This window comes from Bos indicus x Bos taurus, chromosome 17, assembly GCF_003369695.1.
Source record: "Bos indicus x Bos taurus breed Angus x Brahman F1 hybrid chromosome 17, Bos_hybrid_MaternalHap_v2.0, whole genome shotgun sequence".
Taxonomy (NCBI): domain Eukaryota; kingdom Metazoa; phylum Chordata; class Mammalia; order Artiodactyla; family Bovidae; genus Bos; species Bos indicus x Bos taurus.
The window spans coordinates 20,954,489-20,977,389 of NC_040092.1; the positions used below are offsets into that span (position 1 = coordinate 20,954,489).

The 22,901-nt window shown below is 44.8% G+C and overlaps 1 protein-coding gene across 1 annotated transcript in view; it reads left to right on the forward strand.

Moving 5' to 3' along the window:
• The window catches only part of DNAH10 (dynein axonemal heavy chain 10), a 156,587-nt gene that overhangs the window by 91,604 nt on the left and 42,082 nt on the right, over nt 1-22,901 (forward strand). Inside the window, exons 46-56 of the mRNA XM_027567005.1 lie at nt 3,114-3,266; nt 4,672-4,932; nt 7,430-7,602; nt 8,986-9,079; nt 9,448-9,615; nt 10,303-10,491; nt 13,498-13,669; nt 16,400-16,603; nt 17,522-17,602; nt 21,163-21,360; nt 22,050-22,211. Coding sequence (XP_027422806.1) covers nt 3,114-3,266; nt 4,672-4,932; nt 7,430-7,602; nt 8,986-9,079; nt 9,448-9,615; nt 10,303-10,491; nt 13,498-13,669; nt 16,400-16,603; nt 17,522-17,602; nt 21,163-21,360; nt 22,050-22,211 — 1,855 coding nt within the window. The remainder of the gene's footprint in view (nt 1-3,113; nt 3,267-4,671; nt 4,933-7,429; nt 7,603-8,985; nt 9,080-9,447; nt 9,616-10,302; nt 10,492-13,497; nt 13,670-16,399; nt 16,604-17,521; nt 17,603-21,162; nt 21,361-22,049; nt 22,212-22,901) is intronic.

Consider the following 22,901-nt stretch of genomic DNA (forward strand, 5'->3'; position numbering starts at 1 on the left):
CACAGGGTGTGGGTACCTGGAGGTGAGGATGATTGGGGGTCATCTTGAAGGCTGGCAGTTACATTTCTCATCACCATTTTGTGGTTTTTCATTTCCTTCCTCCAGTCATATGCCAGACGTGGGAGGGTTTGGGTACTCCGGTGCAAACGACAATGAACAAAGCTATTAAGGTCCACCCTCATTAAGAGGGGACCCTGACATGAGAATGAATCATGCATGGAACGTGATTGTGCAGAACATGCCAGGTGCACCAAGATGTTAGGAAGGAGGGTCCCTGCGTTTCTCCTTTCTGTGCACTCTGAGTGGTCCTACATGGCCCACCTGCTCACCATTGCAGTTCTCCTGGTTTTAAACAATTTTTATTTAACTTTTTAAAATTTGCAGCATGTGGGATCTTTAGTTGTGGCATGTCAGATCTAGTTCCCTGACCAGGGATCCAACTTGGGCCCCCTGCATTGGGAGCTCAGAGTCTTAGCCAGTGGACAATCAGGGAGTGCTAGTACTAAGTCATGTCTGACTCTTTGCGACCCTATGGACTGTAGCCCACCAGGCTCCTCTGTCCATGAGATTCTCCAGGCAAGAATAGTGGAGTGGGTTGCCATTTCCTCCTCCAGAAGATCTTCCCGACCCAGGGATCAAACCCACATCTCTTACTATTGGCAGGTGGGTTCTTTACCACTAGTGCCACCTGGGAGGCCCCATTCCCTACTTAATGTTTTATTACCAAGTAAAGACTCTTATCTCCTCCAAGAAGCTGCCTGTGATTTTTGGGATGTCCAGCTGTCACATACTTGTCCCCAGTCCACGCACTTATTCAGTTCCTTTTTAACGTTGTCCATCTTTGAGGTTCTTGATTCTGATTCTGGCCTTCTGGAACCTCCAACCAGAGAAAAGCTTCCCACTGCTCTCCTCTCTGACTCTTCCTTACACCTGTGCTACATGTGGCAGAGGGACTCCAGGGAATCCTGTGGCCCTCCGGGGTAGGGAGTGGTCAGCCTGGGTTTGTGATGGGCACATAATGGTTGAGGGCAGGATTGGGCCTTGCTGCCCCCAAATGGATGGTCAAGCTCACTCATGTACTGGCGTGCGCAAGCATGGCTATTTAGCTTTAAGAATGCCATTGTGGAGGGCACTTGAGGAGTGTTTACAGCCAGAGGGGCCTACAAGTTTATGGAGTTGGGTAAAGAAAACTTGACTTCAGTAGCACCACCCCCGCCAGCCTCTGTGCTCCTCTCCACCGAGACTCAGCAGCTGGTGCTCATAGGTCCAACAAGGCACAGTTCAGTGGTTAGAACTCCATGCTTTCACTGCGGAGGTTCAATTCTTGGTCAGGGAACTAAAATCTGGCAAGCCTCAAGGTGAGACAAAAAAAGAAAGACACATCCAAACACGTTCACAGTACAGACATGCATGTTTATTCCCCCATGTTCAGGTCAGCTGCACCTGCATTTGTGGGCACCCAGGAGAAGGGTGTTATCTAAGGCAGTGGTTCTTTTTTATTTATTTATATTTTTGGTTGCACTGGGTCTTTGTTGCTGCGTGCGTGCTTTCTCTAGTTGCGGCAAGCAGGGGCTACTCTCTAGTTGTGATACACAGGCTTCTCATTGTGGTGGCTTCTCTTGTTGCAGAGAAGAGGCTGTTGTAGACTCTTTGTTGTAGGCTCTAGGTACATGTGCTTAATTGCTCTGAGGCATGTAGGACCTTAGTTCCCTGACCAGGGATCGAACTCATGTTCCCTGTGTTGGCAAGTGGATTCTTACTCACTGGACCCTCAGGGAAGTCCCACAGGGTTTCTTAAAGTGTGGTCCCTGGACCTGCAGCATAAGCATCACCTGAAAACTTGCTTAAACTGGGACTTACTGAATCGGAAACTCTCAGGATGGGAACCCATTGGGCTGAGGGGAAGATCCCTCCAGGTGGTTCTGATGCATAATTAAGTATGGGAGCCACTGATCAATGATCTGTCATTAATTGCTCCAAGAAGGGGTGAGGGAGAAACCCCAAGTACACGTGCATGAAAATGTCCACCCCACAGAGGGACCAGGGGCCCTCCCTTACCCTTTTCTCAGCAGTTCCTTCCAAGGACTAATCAGTGGTTGTTTGTGTTCTTTAAAAAAAAAATTTTTTTTTGAAATATAGTTAATTTACAATGTTGTGTTAATTACTGCTATACAGCAAAATGACTCAGTTTTATATACACATATATAGTTTATATATGTTTATATACATACACATAAATACACGTATAGTTTCTTTATATAGGCTTCTCTGGTGGCTCAGACGGTAAAGAACCTGCCAGCAATACAGGAGACTCGGGTTCGATCCCTGGGTCAGAAAGATCCCCTGGAGAAGGGAATGGCAACCCACTCCAGTATTCTTGCCTGGAGAATTCCATGGGCAGAGGAGCCTGGTGGGCTACAGTCCATGGGGTTGCAAAGAGTTGGACATGACTGAACGATTAACAGACAAACACATATATATATATGTGCACTTTCTTTTTCATACTCTTTTCCACTGTGGTTTAATCGCAGGATATTGAATATAGTTCCCTGTGCTGTGTAGTAGGACTTTGTTCTTTATGCATTCAGTATATACCAGTTTGCATGTTTGTGCTCTCTTTGACTTATTTATTTAGATGTAGTAGGCATGATAGTAACTTATATTTGAATATTGCTTTGTCCTTTTGAAAATACTTTGATATATTTCATCTCACATGCTAAAAATCACTCTGTGAAGTAGTGCAAATAAATATCATTAAAATAATATTTCAGATGAGAAGAAGGAGGCTCTGAAAGCTTAAGCAATGGTTCTGAGGTCGCCTGGTTAGAACTGTGTAGGCCCAGTACCCCCCCGCCCCGACCAATCCACATTGCTCCCCAGTCCACACTGTTCACCTGGCAACTAGTTATTGCCTCTTACAACCTTTCATAAGGAAAGAGGAATTCTTGCTTTAGCGTTAAAATATACAATGAACTTCAGGCTCGTTTTGGGTTGCAAAAAAATTAGTTCAGATACCAGTGAATCTGTAAAATAGATGGTAGCTTACAATCAAATATTTCATGTAGGTACCATGAAAAAAGACAGTGTTTTGGAATTATCTCTTTCTGTTTCAGATTGTGTTAATGGTCAGTTTCTCCTCCCGCACCACGTCCATGGATATCCAAAGAAATTTAGAAGCCAATGTGGAAAAACGAACCAAAGACACTTATGGCCCACCCATGGGAAAACGCCTCCTGGTGTTCATGGATGACATGAACATGCCGAAGGTTGGTGAGGCTGAGCGGGTGGGGTGGGGGGGCAGTGGCGGGACTATGTAACGGGTTTGAGTGAACATGAAAGCATCTGTCTTTTAGTCTTCACAATGTCTGTAGGGCCAGGTTATGGAGAATCAGCTTAGGGGACCATGTGACTGGAGGGACTCTTTCCTTAGATGCATTCCTTAGTTTCTCCAAGGATTAAAGCAGGTAGCAGGCAGCTTCTGAACTATATTCAGTGTATATAGTTCCATGTATATTTGAGTAAGTGGTTCCAGATGAGCTATACTTTAGATAATAATACTGTTCTCACTCCTGTACACCTGGGAAGCCAGGTGGTACAGTGGTAAAGAGTCTGCCTGCCAGTGCAGTAGATGCAGGAGACGTGGGTTCAATCCCTGGGTCAGGAAGATCCCCTGGAGTAGGAAGTGGCAACCCACTCCGGTATTCTTGCCTGGGGAATCCCGTGGAGAGAGGACCCTTACAGGTTACAGCCCATGGGGTCATAAAAGAGTCAGACATGACTGAGTGACATACATGGGAAGTGTAAGGGCAGGCACTTCCTAAGAATTCCTCTAGATTTACCAAAATCTAGATTTTACCAAAATTCCCTAGAGCAAGGGAATGTTCACAGGCACCAGGAGTTTGTTTCTGGGGCTAGAGCCTAAGAGGTGCAAAGTTTTCTTAGTACTGGGATTGAAATTTATTATCATGTCTGCAGAACCATTCCCCCCACCAAAAATGTATCTTCTAAATGGACTGTTTACAAAGCCAGGATCCATGCGTCCGTCCATGGATGCATGCAGGCATCCATCTATCCATGCATCCATCCATCTCTCCATCCATCCATGCATCTATCCATCTATCCATACATCCATCCATGCATTTATTCACCCATGTTTATACCCATACACACACCCATCTCTCTATGCATCTATCGATCTATGCATCCAGACATCCATCCATACACTTGTTCATCCATCCATCCATCCAATTGACATATTTATTGAGCATCTCCTATGGGGACTGGTGCTGTGAAGTGATGAACAAAATATATGTAGTTCCTGCCTTCAGGGAGTTTACAATCTAGAGAGGGACACAGATTTAAAAAAAAAAAAAAACTACAAATGAATATACAGAACTGCAAACTTTGAGAAGCCCAGTGAAACTCAAACCAGAGCACTCTGAGAGGGTGAAAGGAGATGGGATTTAGCTGAAATGAAAGTGTAAGTCGATCAGTCGTGTCCGACTCTTTGTGACTCCATGGACTATACAGTCCATAGAATTCTCTAGGCCAGAATACTGGAGTGAGTAGCCTTTCCCTTCTCCAGGGGATTTAGTTGAGATGGTCAGCAAAGGTGTTGCTGGGTTCTGCTTTACAATATCACTGTTCTTCCTTTTCTGTAAAACAATTGAGGTGGATGAATATGGCACACAGCAGCCAATTGCCCTGCTGAAACTGCTCTTGGAAAAAGGCTTCTTGTACGACCGGGGGAAGGAGCTGAACTGTAAAAGCATCCGCGACCTCGGCTTTATTGCTGCGATGGGGAAAGCCGGAGGAGGCCGCAACGAAGTCGATCCAAGATTTACTTCGCTCTTCAGTGTCTTCAACATTCCCTTTCCTTCCGAGGAGTCTTTGCACTTGATTTATTCCTCTATCCTCAAAGGCCACACCTCGGTAACTTTTTTTTTTTTTTTTTTACATATACACGAATCTGTTCTTTTTTTTTCCTTTTATTTTAAAAAAATTTTCTTGACTCATGGTATTTTTGACCATGCTGGGTTTTCATCGCTGCATGCAGGCTTCCTCTAGTTGCAGTGAGTAGGGTCTTCTATTGTTGAGGAGCACAGGCCCTAGGGTGCATGGGCTTCATCAGCTGCTATGAGGCGTGTAGGATATTCCTGGACCAGAGATCGAACCTATATTCCTTCACTGGCAGGCAGATTCTTTACCACTGGACCACCAGGGAAGTCCTATTCTTTTTTTTCACCTTCAAACTTTTAACTTTTAGTTTGTATTGGGTTATAGCTGATTAACAATACATATACAGGTATCCGTTCTTCCCCAAACCCTCCTCCCATCCAGGCTGCCACATAACATGGAGTAGAGTTCCATGTGCTATACAACAGGTCCTTGTTGGTTATCCATTTTGAATATAGCAATGTGTACATGACCTAGGGAAGTCCTATTCTTTTTCAAATTCTTCTCCCATTTAGGCTGTGGGTAACTTGACTTAATTAGAAGTCTAAACCGGAGGGCCTGGTGTTGGTAGAAACTTGGTAACGATGTATGCATTTGGCACAGCAAGCACAAGGCCTAGAGCCCATGGTGCTTTTAGAGGCCCATGAACAGGTTTTAATTTCTCTCAAAATTAGAAGAAAGGAATCAGTCTAATCCAGCCTAGATTATATTCATCTTTATACCAAGTTAATCATAAAATATACAAGCTAATATATTTAATTATAATTAAGTAATAAAAGAATATATAAATGTATATATAAGTAATATATTTTTATGGAGGAAGGGGCCCATGAAGGCATCAGTGCCTAGGGTCCACGGAAATCATGGTGTGGCCCTGAGTTACATAGGCCACCTTGAGTGACAGCAATGAAGCAACTACAGGATGTGGGCTCTGGAGTCAGTACCCATTCTGCTCCTTGGGCAAGTCCCTGGAGCTCTCTCCTATGCCCATCCTCATCCAGAATAGGGAGGTAATACTGGTACCGGCCTCCCTGATGTTTTGGAAGAATGAAGGGAGAAAGTGCATGTAATGTGTGTGGCAGAGTGCACACACCGATCCTCATTAGATACTAGTTACTGCTGTTATGTCACCATGATTTACATGACCTCTACAGATGGGCTTCCCTGGTGGCTCAGACCCTAAAGAATCAGCCTGCAATCCAGGAGACTCTGGGTCAGGAAGATCCCCTGGAGAAGGGAATGGCAACTCATTCCAGTATTCTTGCCTGGAGAATCCCATGGACAGAGCCTGGTGGGCTACCTTCCATGGGGTCACAAAGAGTCGGACATGACTGAGCAACTAACATTTTCACACTTTACAAATGGAACCCCTTCATTTAAATAATGACCTCTGATCCTGGCATCGCTCTTCTAAAGCAGGCTTGCTCACTCAAAGTCTTGAGGGACCAGGCAAGAAAGATGAAGGTGTGGGAAGGCCAGATGTGATCAGGGAGCACCTGGCATGTTCATGCCCTACCACAAGCCATTCACTTCCAAAACTGTGAGGTCTGTGCAAGTCACATCAGTCTCAGATGGAGGGTTGGTTTGGGGCTTTGGTTTCATATCATGTTGACTTGTCAGTTAATGTGAAAATCTGGGGAAACAAAAGCAGATCAGATGATTAGTTTCTCTGGTCCTTCCTTTTTTTTTTCTTACCTCCTCACAAAAAAATTGATGATGGGTTTTCCCTGGTGGTTGGTCCAGTGGTTAAGAATCTGCTGTGCAGGGGACACCGGTTCAATCCCTAGTCTGGGAGGATCCCATATGCTGTGGAGCAGCTAAGCCTGTCAGCCTCAAGTGCTGGGCCTGTGTGCCGGGAGCCTGTGCTCAGCACTGGGGGCGGGGTGTGTGTGTGAGGGGAGCTATTGCAGTGGGAAGCCTGAGCACCGCAGCTCAGTCGCCCCCACTTGCCAAAACTAGGAAAAGCCCCAGTGCAGCAACAAAGACCTAGCACAGCCAATAAGTAAGATAATAAATAAAATATGTTTTAAAAATTATAGAAAAATTCATGCAATGTAAGACTAGCTATTAAAACCATTTAAAAACACACAGTTCAGTGACACTTAGTACTTTCATAATGTTGTACAACTATCACCACTGTCTAGTTCCAGAATATTTTTATCACCCCCAAAACAGTTATTCCATTCTGTCCTTCAGCCCCTAGCAACCACTAATCTGGACTCTGTCTCTATGGATTGTCCTATTCTGGACACTTCCTATCAGTGGAATCATACAATATGTGGTCTTCTGTGTTTGGCTTCTTTCACTCAGCATGATGTCTTCAAGGTTCATCTACATTGTATTCTATGTCAGTGTTTTGCTCCTCTTCCTGGCCAAATCATACTCCATGATAATGGATGGACCACATTTTGCTTACCCCGTTCATCCATTGAGAGACACTTGGTGTGGGGGGGCGGGTCTTTTCATTCTGTAGGTGTTTCATGAGAGCATCGTGGCTGTGAGTGACAAGCTGACATCCTGCACGTTGACTCTTTACAAAAACATTGTTCAGGATCTGCCGCCCACCCCGTCCAAGTTCCATTACATCTTTAACCTTCGAGATCTCTCACGGGTTTATAACGGTCTTGTCCTCACTAACCCGGAACGGTGAGTTTTGTCTTATCTTACTAAAAGATGCCTCATTGGTATGATAGCTTCTCCTATTCTTTTAAGACAGAGGAGCTATCAGGAAATGCGATGTGAATCCATGTGTCAATTAATCACCCAGTGTCTTTTTGTTTATGTTAAACGAAGAACAGAGTCAAATGCTTGGTTAAGACTTGATGCCTCTTGAGCCCTTGAGTTGAAGGCTGGGGAAGCCAAGAGAGGCAGGTGTGAGGCCAAGTGGACAGGTGTGTTCAACCCAGAGGTGGGGATGTTATGCCGACCTTTGTTCTCAGTTCTAAAGGTGGAGTTTGCCCAGTGGAGTCTTTCATTCATACAACTGAATTGTTTCTAGTTGCCAACTGGTTATATTTTATGTGTCTTTGGGAGAAGTTAACCACAGAGGACAGAGGGATTTAAGTCTTGGTGTAGAAATTTACTCATGAAAACTAGATGAATTTGTGTATTTACATTAATGTATATTTCATCTATGTAGATTTTCAGGGATGTCCCAATTTTATGGATTTACATTATGAATCCACAAAATATTGAAAAATGAATCAGGAACTTTCCACATGCCCACAGTGACTCTCAGTGCCCTTGAAAGGTTCAGAATGGCAGTTCAGGAGGGGGCCAGTCTGGGTATTTATGGGTGGAGTGAGGCCTCTTTGCCAGAAACCAGAGAAAGACCCAGAATTGGGGTCAGGTGGAGCTGGTTCTTAGAAAAAGGAGCTGCCAGTGGCTCTGCAGCTGATGTTAAATTAATAAATTCCAGTGAGGAGGAGTCCCATTAAGTTCTCATGTCATTTACATCACTTGTAGATAATGTTCTTTTTTTTTTTCTCTGCAGCAGGAGGAGCTATAAATGACAACATTATAGTCTTTACATTTAAATTGTTAGTGTCCATTAAGTTTCAGGCTTCCCTGATAGCTTAGATGGTAAAGAATCCACCTGCAATGCAGGAGACTCCAGTTCAATCTCTGGGTTGGGAGGATCTCCTGGAGAAGGGATAGGCCACCCACTCCAGTATTCTTGGGCTTGTCTTGTGGCTCAGCTGGTAAAGAATCTGCCTGCAATGCGGGAGACCTGGGTTTGGTCCCTGGGTTGGGAAGATCCCCTGGAGAAGGGAAAGGCTACCCACTCCAGTTTTCTAGCCTGAAGAATTTCATGGACTTTATAGTCTGTGGGGTTGCAAAGAGTCGGACACTGAGTGACTTTCACTTCACTTCACGTCATTAAGTTTCAATTAATATGGAACTGGGTTGAGGGGGGAGACTATAGATATGTCCTTTTCTGCACCCTGTATAGTCATCTGAAAATAGTAGCATCCAGCCTGCTCTTCTCTAGATAACTTTGTGGCTAATTTTGCCCCTTCCATCCTGTAGATTCCAGACGGTGACCCAGATGGTGAGAGTCTGGAGGAATGAGTGTCTGAGAGTCTTCCATGACCGGTTGATCAATGAAACAGACAAGGAGCTGGTCAGTACATTGAAAATGTACCAGCAAATGCAAAAGACAAACAAACAAAAACCACCCAGAACTCAAAACAAACAAACAAAAAGCAAAACTCTAACTACAAAATTTGTCTCTGGGTGAAATGAAAAAGTACAAAACAAAAACACAACATTTTTTTAATGTATTTTTTTATGTGGGACTTTACAGAAAAATAGAGACTAACAATGGAAGTCAATAGATAAAGGAGGGTGAATTGTTAAGTACTTAGCAGCAAAGGGGAAAAAAATCAAATGCAAATGACTTCAGATAATCCTAGCCTATGCTCTTTTTCTGACAAGTCTTAGCACATGCGTGGTGGGAGTTTGGGTCCTGAAGTGATCTTGTGTTGTAAGGTCCAGGAGCACATAAGAATCTTGGTCACGGCACATTTTAACGATGATGTGGAGGTGGTGATGAGGGACCCCATCCTGTTTGGAGACTTCCGGACAGCTCTGCATGAAGAGGAAGCACGCATTTATGAAGATATTCAGGATTATGAGGCAGCCAAGGCTTTGTTCCAGGTGCGGACGGGGCTCACCTCTCCCAGGATTATATTACATGGGTGCCCAGGAGGTGGAGCTGGGGAGAACGCCGTGCCTGTCTGTAACTTGGGAATGTGGGCTTGTGTCTGACCCAGTGGTGTCCACGTCCTGTGGTGCATGTCAATGACCTGATGAATTTATTCATTCAGACCCCTGGGACCCATCTTCATACGTTTCCCTTCATCAAATCCATGGAGGGTGCCAGGGTTCTGGTGCACACCCAACTTTGGGAACCCCTCATCTGATTCCCTAATATTCATTTTCATCTTAATTCATAAGGCAAGCCTTGTGGTCATCTTTGGCTTACTGCTGGCTGATCACAGACCAGCAGATCGAAATCTTTTTAAATTTTATTTAATTTAGTCAGTTTATTTTGGCCATGCCGTGCAGCATGAGGGTTCTTAGTTCCCTGACCAGGGATCGAACTCATGACCCCTCCATTGGAAGCTCAGCGTCTTACCCACTGGATGCCTGGGATGTCCCGCAGATTGAAATCTTGTTTGTGAAAGTTAGTCTTGTGAACCCAAATGATTTACTCATTTCAACCACTATTGACATTCAAAACAGTCTCTCCTCCATTTTTAATCTCTCCTGCACAGAAGAGAGAGTCTGTCTCTTAAAAGTCAGTGGTCCTTAAAAAAATTTTATTTTTGGTCTAAAATTCAGGAAATCCTTGAAGAGTATAATGAAAGCAACACCAAAATGAACTTGGTTCTCTTTGACGATGCTCTGGAGCATCTGACCCGTGTGCACCGCATCATTCGAATGGACCGAGGCCACGCCCTGCTGGTTGGGGTTGGGGGCTCTGGGAAGCAGTCTCTGGCCAGGTTGGCTGCCTTCACAGCTGGCTACGAGGTGAGCCAAACTCCCTGCTAGAAAATGGCTTTGCTATGCCAATTTCTGCAGTTAGTAGTTCCTGCAAAAATTCGAACAATGTATTACAGATCATAACATGATGCTTTTTCAGAATATCAAATGGTTTTTTCTGGGAGGGGGGAATCGATATTATTTTAACTGAATATTTGAAGCATCTAACTATTGTAGTTTTTGGAATGTAGAATATGTCAAATCAAGTTCGAGAGTCAAACATGAGCAAGTCCTGTGATGCATAATGTGTGATGTGTACTCGTGTAGAGGGGATCTTAGCCAAAACCTCCATGGACCCAGTGTTCATGGTCATTGATGTGCTGTTGTTTCAATACAACCACCATCCAAAGTTCTGAGCCATTCTTAGAATCTTCAAAAAACAATTAAACAGAAACAACAAAAAAATATTTTTATTGAGATACAATATCTAAATCGTACAATTCATCCACTTAAGGTATACAATTCAATAATTTTTTATGTTCAGAAGGTTGTGAAACCATCACATTCAATTTCAGAACATTTTCTTCATCCAAAGAAGAAATCCCAAGCTCCGTATCTTCCTGTTCTTCCAGCCCCTCAGCCTTAAGACATCATTAATCTTTCTTTCTCTCTTGACTTTCCTATTCTGGGCTTTTCATACAATAGGATCTCAAAGCCTGTGGTCTTTTGTGACTCCTTCTTGCACTTAGCATAATGTTTCCAAACGTCGTCCCCGTGTAAGTGTTTCATTCCTTATGTGGCTGAATCACGTTCCATTGTATGGTAGACCACGTTTCAGTTATCCATTCATTCATTGACAGTCATTTGGATTACTTCCATCTTTTGACTACTATGAATTATGCTGGTATAAACATTCATGTACAGGATTCTGCAGGGACATATATTTTCATTTGTCTTGGGTGGATGCTAGGAGTGGAGTTGCTGGGTCGTAGGGTAATTCTCTGTTGATCCATCTGAGAAACTGCCAGATTGTTTGCCCAAGGGGCTGCACCATTTGACATCCCTCCAGCACTGTGTGAGTGGGGCCCCATGTCTCTACACCACCCTGAGACTCTTACAGATAGTCCTGCAGTGCCCACACGTAACTTGCCAGCCTGGTCCATCACTGTGAGACGTGCATCCTGCAGTGAGACTCAGTTTTGAAGAAGCGTCAACTCCACTGCTCACCCTCCCCACACACCCTCCTTAGTTCTTTGGTATCTGATTCTGTTCGTAACTTGGGTCTTGTGTTATCCTCGATGCCTCTGTTTTTGCCTATTGTTTTGCTCTGTTTTTATGATCATTTTTTTTTTGAAATTTGGAAGTTAGAGGATTCAAGGGTATATGTTTTTAAAAGATTTTTGACCCATGACACTAGAGTTCACATTAGAAAGGCGAATTCGTGGTGGAGTGTGCCTCCTTGAAGTGGGAGTAAAAAGGGCCAAGGGACTTGCCTGGTGGTCCAGTGCTTAGGACTTGGCTCCTTTACTGCAGGGGCACGGATGTGATCGCTGGTAGAAAACTGAGATCCCACTTGCCTCGAAGCAGGGCCAAAAAACTGGGGGGCCTGGGGATGGAGGACCAGGGGAGAAGTAAAGGACTTTTAATTTTATCCATAGCTTTGTTAAAAATAGGTTTGAAGAAAATATATGAGTTTTGGGTTTTTAGCAAATGTTAAATATGGGTGGTGGGTGCGGTGGCATTCTATTATTCATTGTATGTGGTTTATTACTCTTTATTTATTTATTTATTGTATTACTCTTTAAAAGAATTGAGAGTCTTGTCTATTTATTTATGGCTGTGCCGGGCCAGATTACATTTGGCTGAAGGGCATCCAAATTGCCCTGAGTTTGTGTGTGTGACTGTGTGTGAGACTGTGTGCAAGTTTGGACATGCAAGTTTGTGTAACTGTGTGTGTGAGAATGTGTGTGAGTGACTATGACTGTGAAAGTGTGTGACAAACTATGTGTGTGCCCATAAACATAAAAGTGTGTTGAGTGTGGGAGTTACCATGTGAGCATGTGTGGCTATGAATGTGCATGACTGGCTGAGTGTGAAAGAGGCTTTGTGTGTGTATGTTTGTGTGTGTGTGTGAATAGAGGTGGAGAGGAGAGAGGAAATGAAGGGTTTCTCTGCTACCATAAATCTGAGCTGTTTTAAAACGACTGCTCACAGTTAAACTTCTACACATCTGAGCTGGAGGAAATGCTTGAACAGAAAAGACTTAGCTTTATGTATGTGTCCTATTTCCATTTATATCTATTTTGTGTGTCAGAGGATTTTTGAATTTAATATTTTAAAAATTGCTTCTTCTTCAGTCTTTTTTCTTTACACATCTTCTCACAATTTATCTCATTTTAAATGAGCTCACGGTGACTATGGTGGTGGCTTAGTTGCTAGGTTGTGTCCGACTCTTGTGACCCCATGGACTGTAGCCCGCCAGGCTCCTCTGTCCATGGGGAGTCTGTACCCACACCCATTTCCTCTGTTGCGTGGCCCATCTCTACCTTATCTCCTTCCCTATAATTCAAATGACTCTTTTCTGCCACATCACATGGCTTGCGGGATCTTAGTTCCCCGACCAGGGATTGAACCCGTGGCCTCTGCGGTGGAAGCACGGTGTCCTAACCACTGGACTGCCAGGGAAGTCCCATCCAATTACTCGTTTTTAATGACGGAGGCTGTCCTTTTCACTGCCCCCACTCCCCTTTTTTCTGCCCTATTCATAATCCATCTGCAGGAGCCTTGTTCCCTGCACACACTCACCTCGCCCACGTGCACGCCTGCACAGAACATCCACTGTGGTTTGTTCGACAAAAAGGAGTGTCAGTTTTCTGTGTCCCGTCTTTCTCACTCAACCGTATTCTGTGACAATGTCCCCAGTCATCCGGTTCTGTGGTCCTGGTTCCTCTTTGATGGTGGCTCAGCTGGGAGCCGCCCTCTCGCTCTGCACTTACGTGGAGACCCTCCCTTGGGCCAGTGGTCTCACGGGGATGCTGTGCTCCATGTCCGCAGGTGTTTGAGATCCTCCTGAGCCGGGGCTACTCTGAGAACAACTTCCGGGACGACCTGAAGAACCTTTACCTGAAACTTGGCATTGAGAACAAGATGATGATCTTCCTGTTCACGGATGCCCACGTGGCCGAGGAGGGTTTCCTGGAGCTCGTCAACAACATGCTCACCTCAGGTACCGGGACGCTGGTCTCACATGGGGTTTGCTGGTCTCTGCGGCTCAGCTTTCAGCGGAGGCTGTCTGATAAGCGTTACCTCTTAAGCGCACTTCCTACCTACACAGGAGGTATTATTCAAGCTCTCACAGGTGGGTAGGAGCCAGCAGGTGCATCCCAGGCTGAGGGTCCAGTGTCTATGGTGGGTGATGCAGGATGCTGATTGATCATGCCTGGGGTAGTGTCAGAGCCACCCTCAAACCACATCCAGACTCAGAAAGAATGTGAAGTGAATCACCAAAGGAAAAGAGGAACCTCGGACTAGAAAGAGGGGAGTGGACAGGGGCCAGGGACACAAAGAGCAGACCTCCACTTTCCAGTCCGGCACCAAGGAAACCTTGCCCCAGGTTTTAGCTCTAGGGCCTTGCTGGTCTCCCTCCTCTGGCAGTCTCCTGTCTCCTGAATGCCTGGGCGTCTTACCATCCCGGCTATTTATGTGGCATTTAGCACACGTGTCCTTGGGTTGGCAGCGGACTTTCCGTGCGTGGGTCACAAACTTGTAATTGGGATGTGAATATCAGACCTATTCTCTTATCTGTAAACCCCATTGCAGGGCTCGGGGTATATTTTCCTTGGAGACTGGGTGGGGTCCCCAGGGGTCTGTACCCCATATGATTCAGGTCAAATAGGTCTGAAGCCCTTTTGCTTTGCTGCATCATGAAGACTTTGCATCTCATCCTTGACATGAATGACATTAGGAGCGGGAATAATTCTATTCTTTGTTGTGGAGGCTGTTCTGGGTATTATGGGATGTTAGCAGCATCCCTGGCCTCTACTCACTAGATGACACTAGTACCATCCCCAACACACACACACACACACACACACACACACACACACACACACACACACATTGGACAACCAAAATGTCTCCAGACATTGCCAGATATCTCTTGAGTTAAGTTCAGTAGCTCAGTCATTCAATCGCTCTTTGCAACTCTGTGGACTGCAGGACACCAGTCTTCCCTGTCCGTCACCAACTCCCAGAGTTTACCCAAACTCATGTCTGTTAAGTCAGTGATGCCCTCCAACCGTCTCATCCTCTGTCTCCCCTTCTCCTTCCTCCTTCAATCTTTCCCAGCATCAGGGTTTTTTCCAATGAGTCACGTCTTCGCTTCAGGTGGCCAAAATATTGGAGTTTCAGCTTCAGTACCAGTCCTCATGAATATTCAGGACTGATTTCCTTTAGGATTGACTGGTTGGATTTCCTTGCAGTCTAAGTGACTCTCAAGAGTCTTCTCCAACAGCACAGTTCAAAAGCATCAATTCTTAGGCACTCAGCTTTCTTTATAGTCCAACTCTCACATCCATACATGACTACTGGAAAAACCATAGCTTTGACTAGACAGACCTTTGTTGGCAAAATAATGTCTCTGCTTTTTAACATGCTACTTTTAATATAGGTTGGTCATAGCTTTTCTTCCAAGGAGTAAGCGTCTTTTAATTTCATGGCTGCAGTCACCATCTGCAGTGCTTTTGGAGCCCCCCAAAATAAAGTCTGTCACTGTTTCCATTGTTTCCCCATCTATTTGCCATGAAGTGATGGGACCAGATGCCATGATCTTAGTTTTCTGAATGTTGAGTTTTAAGCCAACTTTTTACTATTTTCTTTCACTTTCATCAAGAGACTCTTTAGTTCTTCTTCATTTTCTCCCATAAGGGTGGTGTCATCTGCATATCTGAGGTTATTGATATTTCTCCTGGCAATCTTGATTCCAGCTTATGTTTCATCCAGCCTAGCATTTTGCATAATGTACTCTGCATATAAGTTAAATAAGCAGGGTGACAATATACAGCTTTAATGTACTCCTTTTCTGTTTTGGAACCAGTCTGTTGTTCCATGTCCAGTTCTAACTGTTGCTTCCTGACCTGCATATAGATTTCTCAGGAGGCAGGTCAGGTGGCCTGGTATTCCCATCTCTTGAAGAATTTTCCAGTTTGTTGTGATCCACACAGTCAAAGGCTTTGATGTAGTTAATAAAACAAAAGTAGACGTTTTTCTGAAACTCTCTTGCTTTTTCGATGATCCAGCAGATGTTGGCAATTTGATCTCTGGTTCCTCTGCCTTTTCTAAATCCAGCTTGAACATCTGGGAGTTCACGGTTCACATACTGTTGAAGCCTGGCTTGGAGAATTTTGAGCATTACTTTGCTAGCATGTGAGATGAGTGCAATTGTGCGGTAGTTTGAACATTCTTTCGCATTGCCTTTCTTAGGGATTGGAATGAAAACTGACTTTTTCCAGTCCTGTGGCCACTGCTGAGTTTTCCAAATTTGCTGGCATATTGAATGCAGCACTTTCACAGCATCATCTTTTGTCTCTTGGGGATATCTCTTGGGGAGGGCAAAATTGTCCCCTTGAGAACTCCTGCTCTGATGTTGAGAACTCCAGCTCTGATGCTCACATTAACCCACCCAGGTAAGTAGCAGGCATTTGTTATTTCCATTTCATGGATGAGGAGACTGAGGTCCAAAGGGATTTTCACACACGGTGAGTGAGCCTTGGGTCTCAGAGCCGGGACCCAAGCCCTGCTCTTCAGACTCAGCAGCGACTGCTCTTTGGTGACACAGCGTGTGTTCAGCTGCTCAGTCATGTCTGGCTCTTTGCGACCCCATGGACTGTGCTCCTGCCATTTCAGTGCCTCAAGAAGTAACCTGAGACTGAACAAAATGCTGGCCTTTGTTTTCTAGGCATCGTACCCGCGCTTTTCCCAGACGAGGAAAAGGAGTCTATCCTCAGTCAGATTGGGCCAGAGGCTTTGAAGCAAGGGACAGGCCCAGCCAAGGAGTCTGTGTGGCAGTACTTCGTGAACAAGAGTGCCAACAACCTGCACATCGTCCTGGGCATGTCGCCGGTGGGGGACACCCTGAGGACCCGCTGCAGAAATTTCCCAGGTGCCCGGGAGCAGAGCCTGCAAATCCTTTCTTCCCCTTCAGTAGGGCACATGCTTTGGGTGAGGGAGTGACATGCATCCTGAGGTTCCACGGTTCCACCAGCCAAGTGACCCATGACATGGTCATTAGGTTGAAAGTTGAGTCCTGCCATGTAGGATGAGCCTGGAGCCACCACTCAACAATCGCCAACCAGCTCTTGTGTTGCAGATGGATGGCTGGTGCCCTTCTTTTTTTACTTTAAATTTTCAAAAAAGTTTTTATTATTGATTTATTTTGACTGTGCTGTGTCTTTGTGGCAGTGAATGGGTTTCTTTAGTTGTGGTGCAGGAGGGCTTGGTTGCCCCAAGGCATATGGGATCTTAGTTCCCCCACCGGGGATTGAACCCTCGTCCCCTGCATTGGCAGGTGGATTCTTAACCACTGAACCTTCAGGGAAGTCCTGGCTGATGTCTTTCTAACATGAGGAAAAGCTCATAGTCCCAGCCTCGAGGCCCATAATGTACACAATATAGCTCTCTGCTCCCTTCTATTTGGAAAATTCTGGCATCCTCATGGAAGTAGCAGAACCTATCTCTAGAATGTGGGTGGGGGGCAGTTTTGCTCCCCAGGGGACACTTGTCAATGCCTGGAGACATTTTTGGTTGTCACAATTTGGGTGGGGCGGGCTATGTATAATTGGTATCTAGCTGATAGAGACCAGGTGTTGCCAAACACCCCACAATGCACAGACAGTCCCATCACTGAGGATTATCCAGTCAAATGTCAATAGTGCTGAGGCTGAGAAACGGTTTTTGATCGTTGTTTTTGGACATGTCCATCTCATTCACCAATTTGTTGGGTCCCAAAGACTGTATCCATGTTCCCGTGGGTCTCAGAGTAGCAGAGGGATCATCTCTTTTATCTCTCTTTCTTTGCAAGGTCTGGTAAATAACACTGGTATTGACTGGTTCATGCCCTGGCCTCCTCAAGCTCTGCATGCAGTTGCAAAGTCATTTTTAGGTAAGTGGCAGCTAATACCAGGACCACGTTAGCAGTATGCGTGCGTGCTCAGTTGCTCAGTCATATCCGACTCTTTCCGACCCCAGGGAATATAGCCCACCAGGCTCCTCTGTGGGATTCTCCAGGTAAAGATACTATATATTAACAGTATAACAATTTGTTATCCTTTTCGAGACTTTGAATTTTGGTCCAGTAGATTCCACGGTCACAAATGATTGTTAGTGTGTTTTGGTTCATATTGTGTTTTAGTCCAAAGAGACTTCAGGGGTTTTACAGAGATAATGCAGAATAAGAATTGATTAGATATCATAGAAAGTAAGGGTCAGCAAACCATGGTCTGCAGGCCAAATTCAGCCCCTTGCTTGTCTTAGTAAATGAAGTTTTATTGAAACACATAATAAACATAATGTCTATGGCTGCTTTTATGCTACAACCACAAAGTTGAGTAATTGACACAGAGACTGTATGGCCCACCCAGCCTAAAAATTTACTATTTGGTTCTTAAAAAAATTTTTTTTTATTGTAGTATAGTTGCTTTACAGTGTGTATTAGTTTCTACTGTAGAGCAAAGTGAATCAGCTATACATATACATATATCTTCTCTTTTTTGGATTTCCTTCCCATTTAGGTCACCACAGAGCACTGAGTAGAGTTCCCTGAGCTATACAGTTGGTTCTCATGGTTGTTTAGAGAAAATGTGTGCTGACCCCAAGGATGTCTGAAAAATCTTTTGGTAAACTGATTACCCATCAGTGTGGAATTTTCAACTCCCTAAGGCCTTGGTTATTAATGGTAATCTTCAGAATAAGAAAGTGTTAGTCACTTAGCTGGTCTGACTCTTCGTGGCCCTGTGCGTTGTAGCCTGCCAGGCTCCTCTGTCCACGTCTCCAGGCAAGAATACTGGAGTGGGTTGCCATTCCCTTCTCCAGGGGATCTTTCCGACCCAGGGATCAAACCCACGTTTCCTGCATTGCAGGCAGATTCTTTACCATCTGAACCACCAGGGAAGCCCTTAAGCCAGTCAATTCATCCTTAGGGAAAAACTTTTATATGGACCTAAGTTGAACAGCTTTATGACACTGGGTGACCTTGTGAATAGCTTTAGCCTTATAAATACATATCCAATAAATAACTAGTCCCACTTTACAGACAGATTGCAGTTTTTTGGAGAAGGGGGCTAAAAGAATATGACTCTTTTCTGATGATATAACTCCAAGATCAGCAAACTTTTTCTGTAAATGCTGCTGCTATGAAGTCGCTCGGTTGTGTCCAACTCTGTGTGACCCCATAGACGGCAGCCCACCAGGCTCCTCTGTCCCTGGGATTCCCTAGGCAAGAATACCTGGAGAATGACTAGATGATAAATATTTTCGGCATTGTGGGTCATATGGTCTCTGTTGCAACTGTTCAGTTTCACCATTGCATCATGAAAGCGGCCATAGACAATATGTAAGTCAATGGGCATGGCTGTGTGCCAGTAAAACTTTATTTACAAAAATGGGCAGTGGGCCAGATTTGTCCTGGGGGCTGCAGTTGCCAGCTCTGATATAGATGTGCCTTAGCTTTCATTGGACTTCCCGTGTGGCTCAGACAGTTAAGAATCTGCCTGCAATGCAGGAGACTCAGGTTCGACCCTGGGTCAGGAAGATTCCCTGAAGGAGGGCATGGCAACCTACTCCAGTATTCTTGCCATGGATAGAGGAGCCTGGCGGGCTACAGTCCATGGGGTCTCATAAAGAGCGGACACAACTGAGTGACTGACGCTTTCACTGTCTTTTCACTTTGGCTTTCATAGGCTTTTTAGCCATGTCTGTGCATTAGTACTTAGCTGCTTTCAGTATTCAGTGGTTAAGCATCATAAATAATGGTGCGTGGAATTTACTTAGAATTTTTCTCTTAGGATATATTCCTGGAATTGGGATGACTGTGCCCAATAAGTATAGATATTTGTGAGGCAAAGCTTTTCATGCATGCTGTAAAATTTGCCCATGGACTGTGGTTTGTTGACCCCTGGTATAATTCAAGATCAAATATGCAGAATCTGGATGAATGCCTACTTTTGGTCATACTTCCTTCCTTCATTTTTGAGGTGAAAATATTTTGCAATCTGTGAGATAATTCAAGTTGATGTGGTTTTGGTACTGGAAGTGATTATTAAGTTTTCAGCAGACATATAAGAAGGCCTGAGCTCAGATTCTCAGTCATGTCTGACTCTTTGTGATGCCCTAGGCTCCCCTGTCCATGGGATTCTCCTGGAAAGAATACTGGAGTGGGGTGCCATGCCCTCCTCCAGGGAATCTTTCCGACCTGGGGATCATACCTGCATCTCGTATGTCTCCTGCATTGGCAGGTGGGTTCTTTACCACTGGCACCACCTGGGAGACCCCATAGGAAGATCTACCTTGTGCCAAATACGTGCTGGGTGCAGGGAATATAGCAGGGCACTGGGTCAATTTCTTTCCTGGAATCTCAAGCATCTCTCCCAACACTGTGTTAGCCTTTAGCAAGACAGACCTTCCTATGTAGGGAAAGAACATTGGCTTTCTGTGTTCTTGGAGAAATTGCCAGGGTATCAGTCATTTCAGTTCAGTCACTCAGTCGTGTCCAACTCTTTGCAACCCCATGGACTGCAGCATGCCAGGCCTCCCTATCCATCATCAACTCCCGGAGTTTACCCAAACTCACGTCCATTGAGTCGGTGATGCCATCCAACCATCTCATCCTCTGTCAGCCCCTTCTCCTCCTGCCTTCAATCTTTCCCAGCATCAGGGTCTTTTCCAATGAGATAGTTTTTTGCATCAGGTGGCCAAAGTATTGGAGTTTCAGCTTTAGCATCAGTCCTTCTAATGAATATTCAGGACTGATCTCCTTTAGGATTGACTGGTTTGAAAAACCAGAAAAGCCACTGACAAGTGATAACTGCTTTTCTCTTTTTTGTTAAAGCATTTTTATACTGTATTTTATTGTGGTAAAAAAATATGCAAAATTTGCCATTTTAACTATTTTAAACCATTGTAAGTGTGCACTGTTACACTTTTTAATACAATGTTGTGCAATTCGTATCACCGTCCATCTCCAGAACCTTTTTCATCTTTAAAACGGAAGCTCTGTCCCCATTAAACACTCAGTCCCTGTTCTCCCGCCCCCTGCCCCACCCTCCACCCCGGAGCCTCTAATTTACTTTCTGCCACTAATTTGACAGTTCTAGATGTCTCATGTGTCCTTTTATGGCTGGCTTCTTTTACTTTGCATGTTTTCCAGGTTTATCCATGTTGCTGCACGTATCAGAATTTCCTTCTTTAAGGCTGAGTAATACTCCATTTGTGGACAGGCCGTATTTTGTGTATCCGCCCATCTGTTGGTAGACACTTCTGGCTGCTGTGACTAGTGCTGCTATGAACATTGACATACAAAAGTCTGCCTGTGTCTGTCTTTCACCTCGTTGGGAATGTGCTTAGGAGCGGAATTGTTGGGTCACATGGGAATTCCGTGTTTAACTCTTTGAGGAACTGCTTGTCTCTTTCTTTACGAACCACCCTTTTCCATCCCTTCCTCTTCAGGAACTAATCAGATGATCCCGGCAGAAAATATAGAAGATCTGGTAGAACATGTTGTTTTGGTCCATGAATCCGTGGGTGAATTCAGCAAACAATTCCTACAGAAACTGAGGCGCTGCAACTATGTGACTCCGAAGAACTACCTGGATTTTATTAACACGTATTCAAAACTACTGGATGAGAAAACTCAGTATAATATAGGTAAGACTTGGGAGGGGGATGGAACGATTCGTAGAGATTGTTATTCCTTACAAGTAAGGATCCCACTGCTGATGTTTTCCTTAAGCAGGTGTTTTCTTAGCAAGATCGACGATACTTGGGACTGAGGCAAAGCCGAAAAGCACATTTTGGATTTTGCACCTCAAAAGGATATGTGTGGGTGGGCAAAGCCCTGGCATGCATTTATTTTTGTTTTTCTGTGTTGGGCCATGCGCTCTAAGCTCTAAATTTGCATTCCATTAGAGATACCGTTTAATGAGAACAAGCATTTCTCTGTTGGAAAACTTTTAAAAAATTCTCTGGTTCTGGCTGTTGGTCAAATGAAGCACTGTTTTCAGAAGTATATTCATTTTGGAAGTCAAAGTGTTAGTCGCTCAGTCACGTCTGACTGTTTTGCAACCCCAAGGACTGTGGTCCACCAGGCTCCTCTGTCCATGGCATTCTCCAGGCAAGAATACTGGAGTGGGTTGCCATTCAGAGATGCCACCCCCAAACCAAAATGGCAATGGAGGTGCTGAGAGATGCTTGACATCTCATGAAGATGATTTTATTTTATTTTTTATTTTTTTCCTGTGAGCCCAAGTTGGGTGAATCTCACTGCATTGCGTGTAGTTGGGTGGGTTGAGAACAGAGCCCCATCAAGGATGAATACCTGTGTTCCCTTTCCTCAGCTCAGTGCAAGCGTCTGGAGGGAGGCCTGGACAAGCTGAAGGAGGCCACCATCCAGCTGGATGAGCTGAACCAGAAGCTGGCCGAGCAGAAGATCGTGCTGGCGGAGAAGTCGGCTGCCTGCGAGGCCCTACTGGAGGAGATCGCCACAAATACAGCCATAGGCAAGTGTGGGGCCAGCTCTGGGGATCTGGATTGCCCCCTTCCCACCAAAAAACCCCAGACAGGACAGGGCTCCATTGCATGATAGCCCTGGGAAGCTACTTGTAGGAACTGGCATGTTTTGACCTACCCGTTACTATTTTTTTTTTGAAGATTTATTTTTTTTATTCTTATTTTTTGGCTGCACTGGGTCTTCACTATGGCACACAGGCTTTCTCCAGTTGTGGTTCGTGGGCCTAGCTGCCCTGCAATGTGTAGATCTTAGTTCCCTGACCAGGGATCAAACCCACATCCCCTGCATTGGAAGGCAGACTCTGAACCGCTGGACCACCATGAAAGTCTCAAAGTGGGTGCTTTAAAACAGAGACATTTATGTATTCTCACTGCTTTGGAGGATAGAAGTCTGAAATGAAGGTCTTGGCAGGACCCTGCTCCCTCCAAAGGCTCCGGAGAGGACCCTTCCTGGCCTTTTCCAGCTTGTAGCAGTGGCCAGAAGTCCTGAGTGTTCTTTGGCTTCTGGACGCATTCCTCCAGCTTCTGCCTCCACCATCACATGACGTTCTCCCACTGCGTCTCCATGTCCTCACATGGCTTCTTATAAGGACACAGTTGTTGGATTTAGGATCTACCCTAACCCAGTATGACCTTGTGTTAACTAATTATATCTACAAAGACTCTCTTTCCAAATAAGG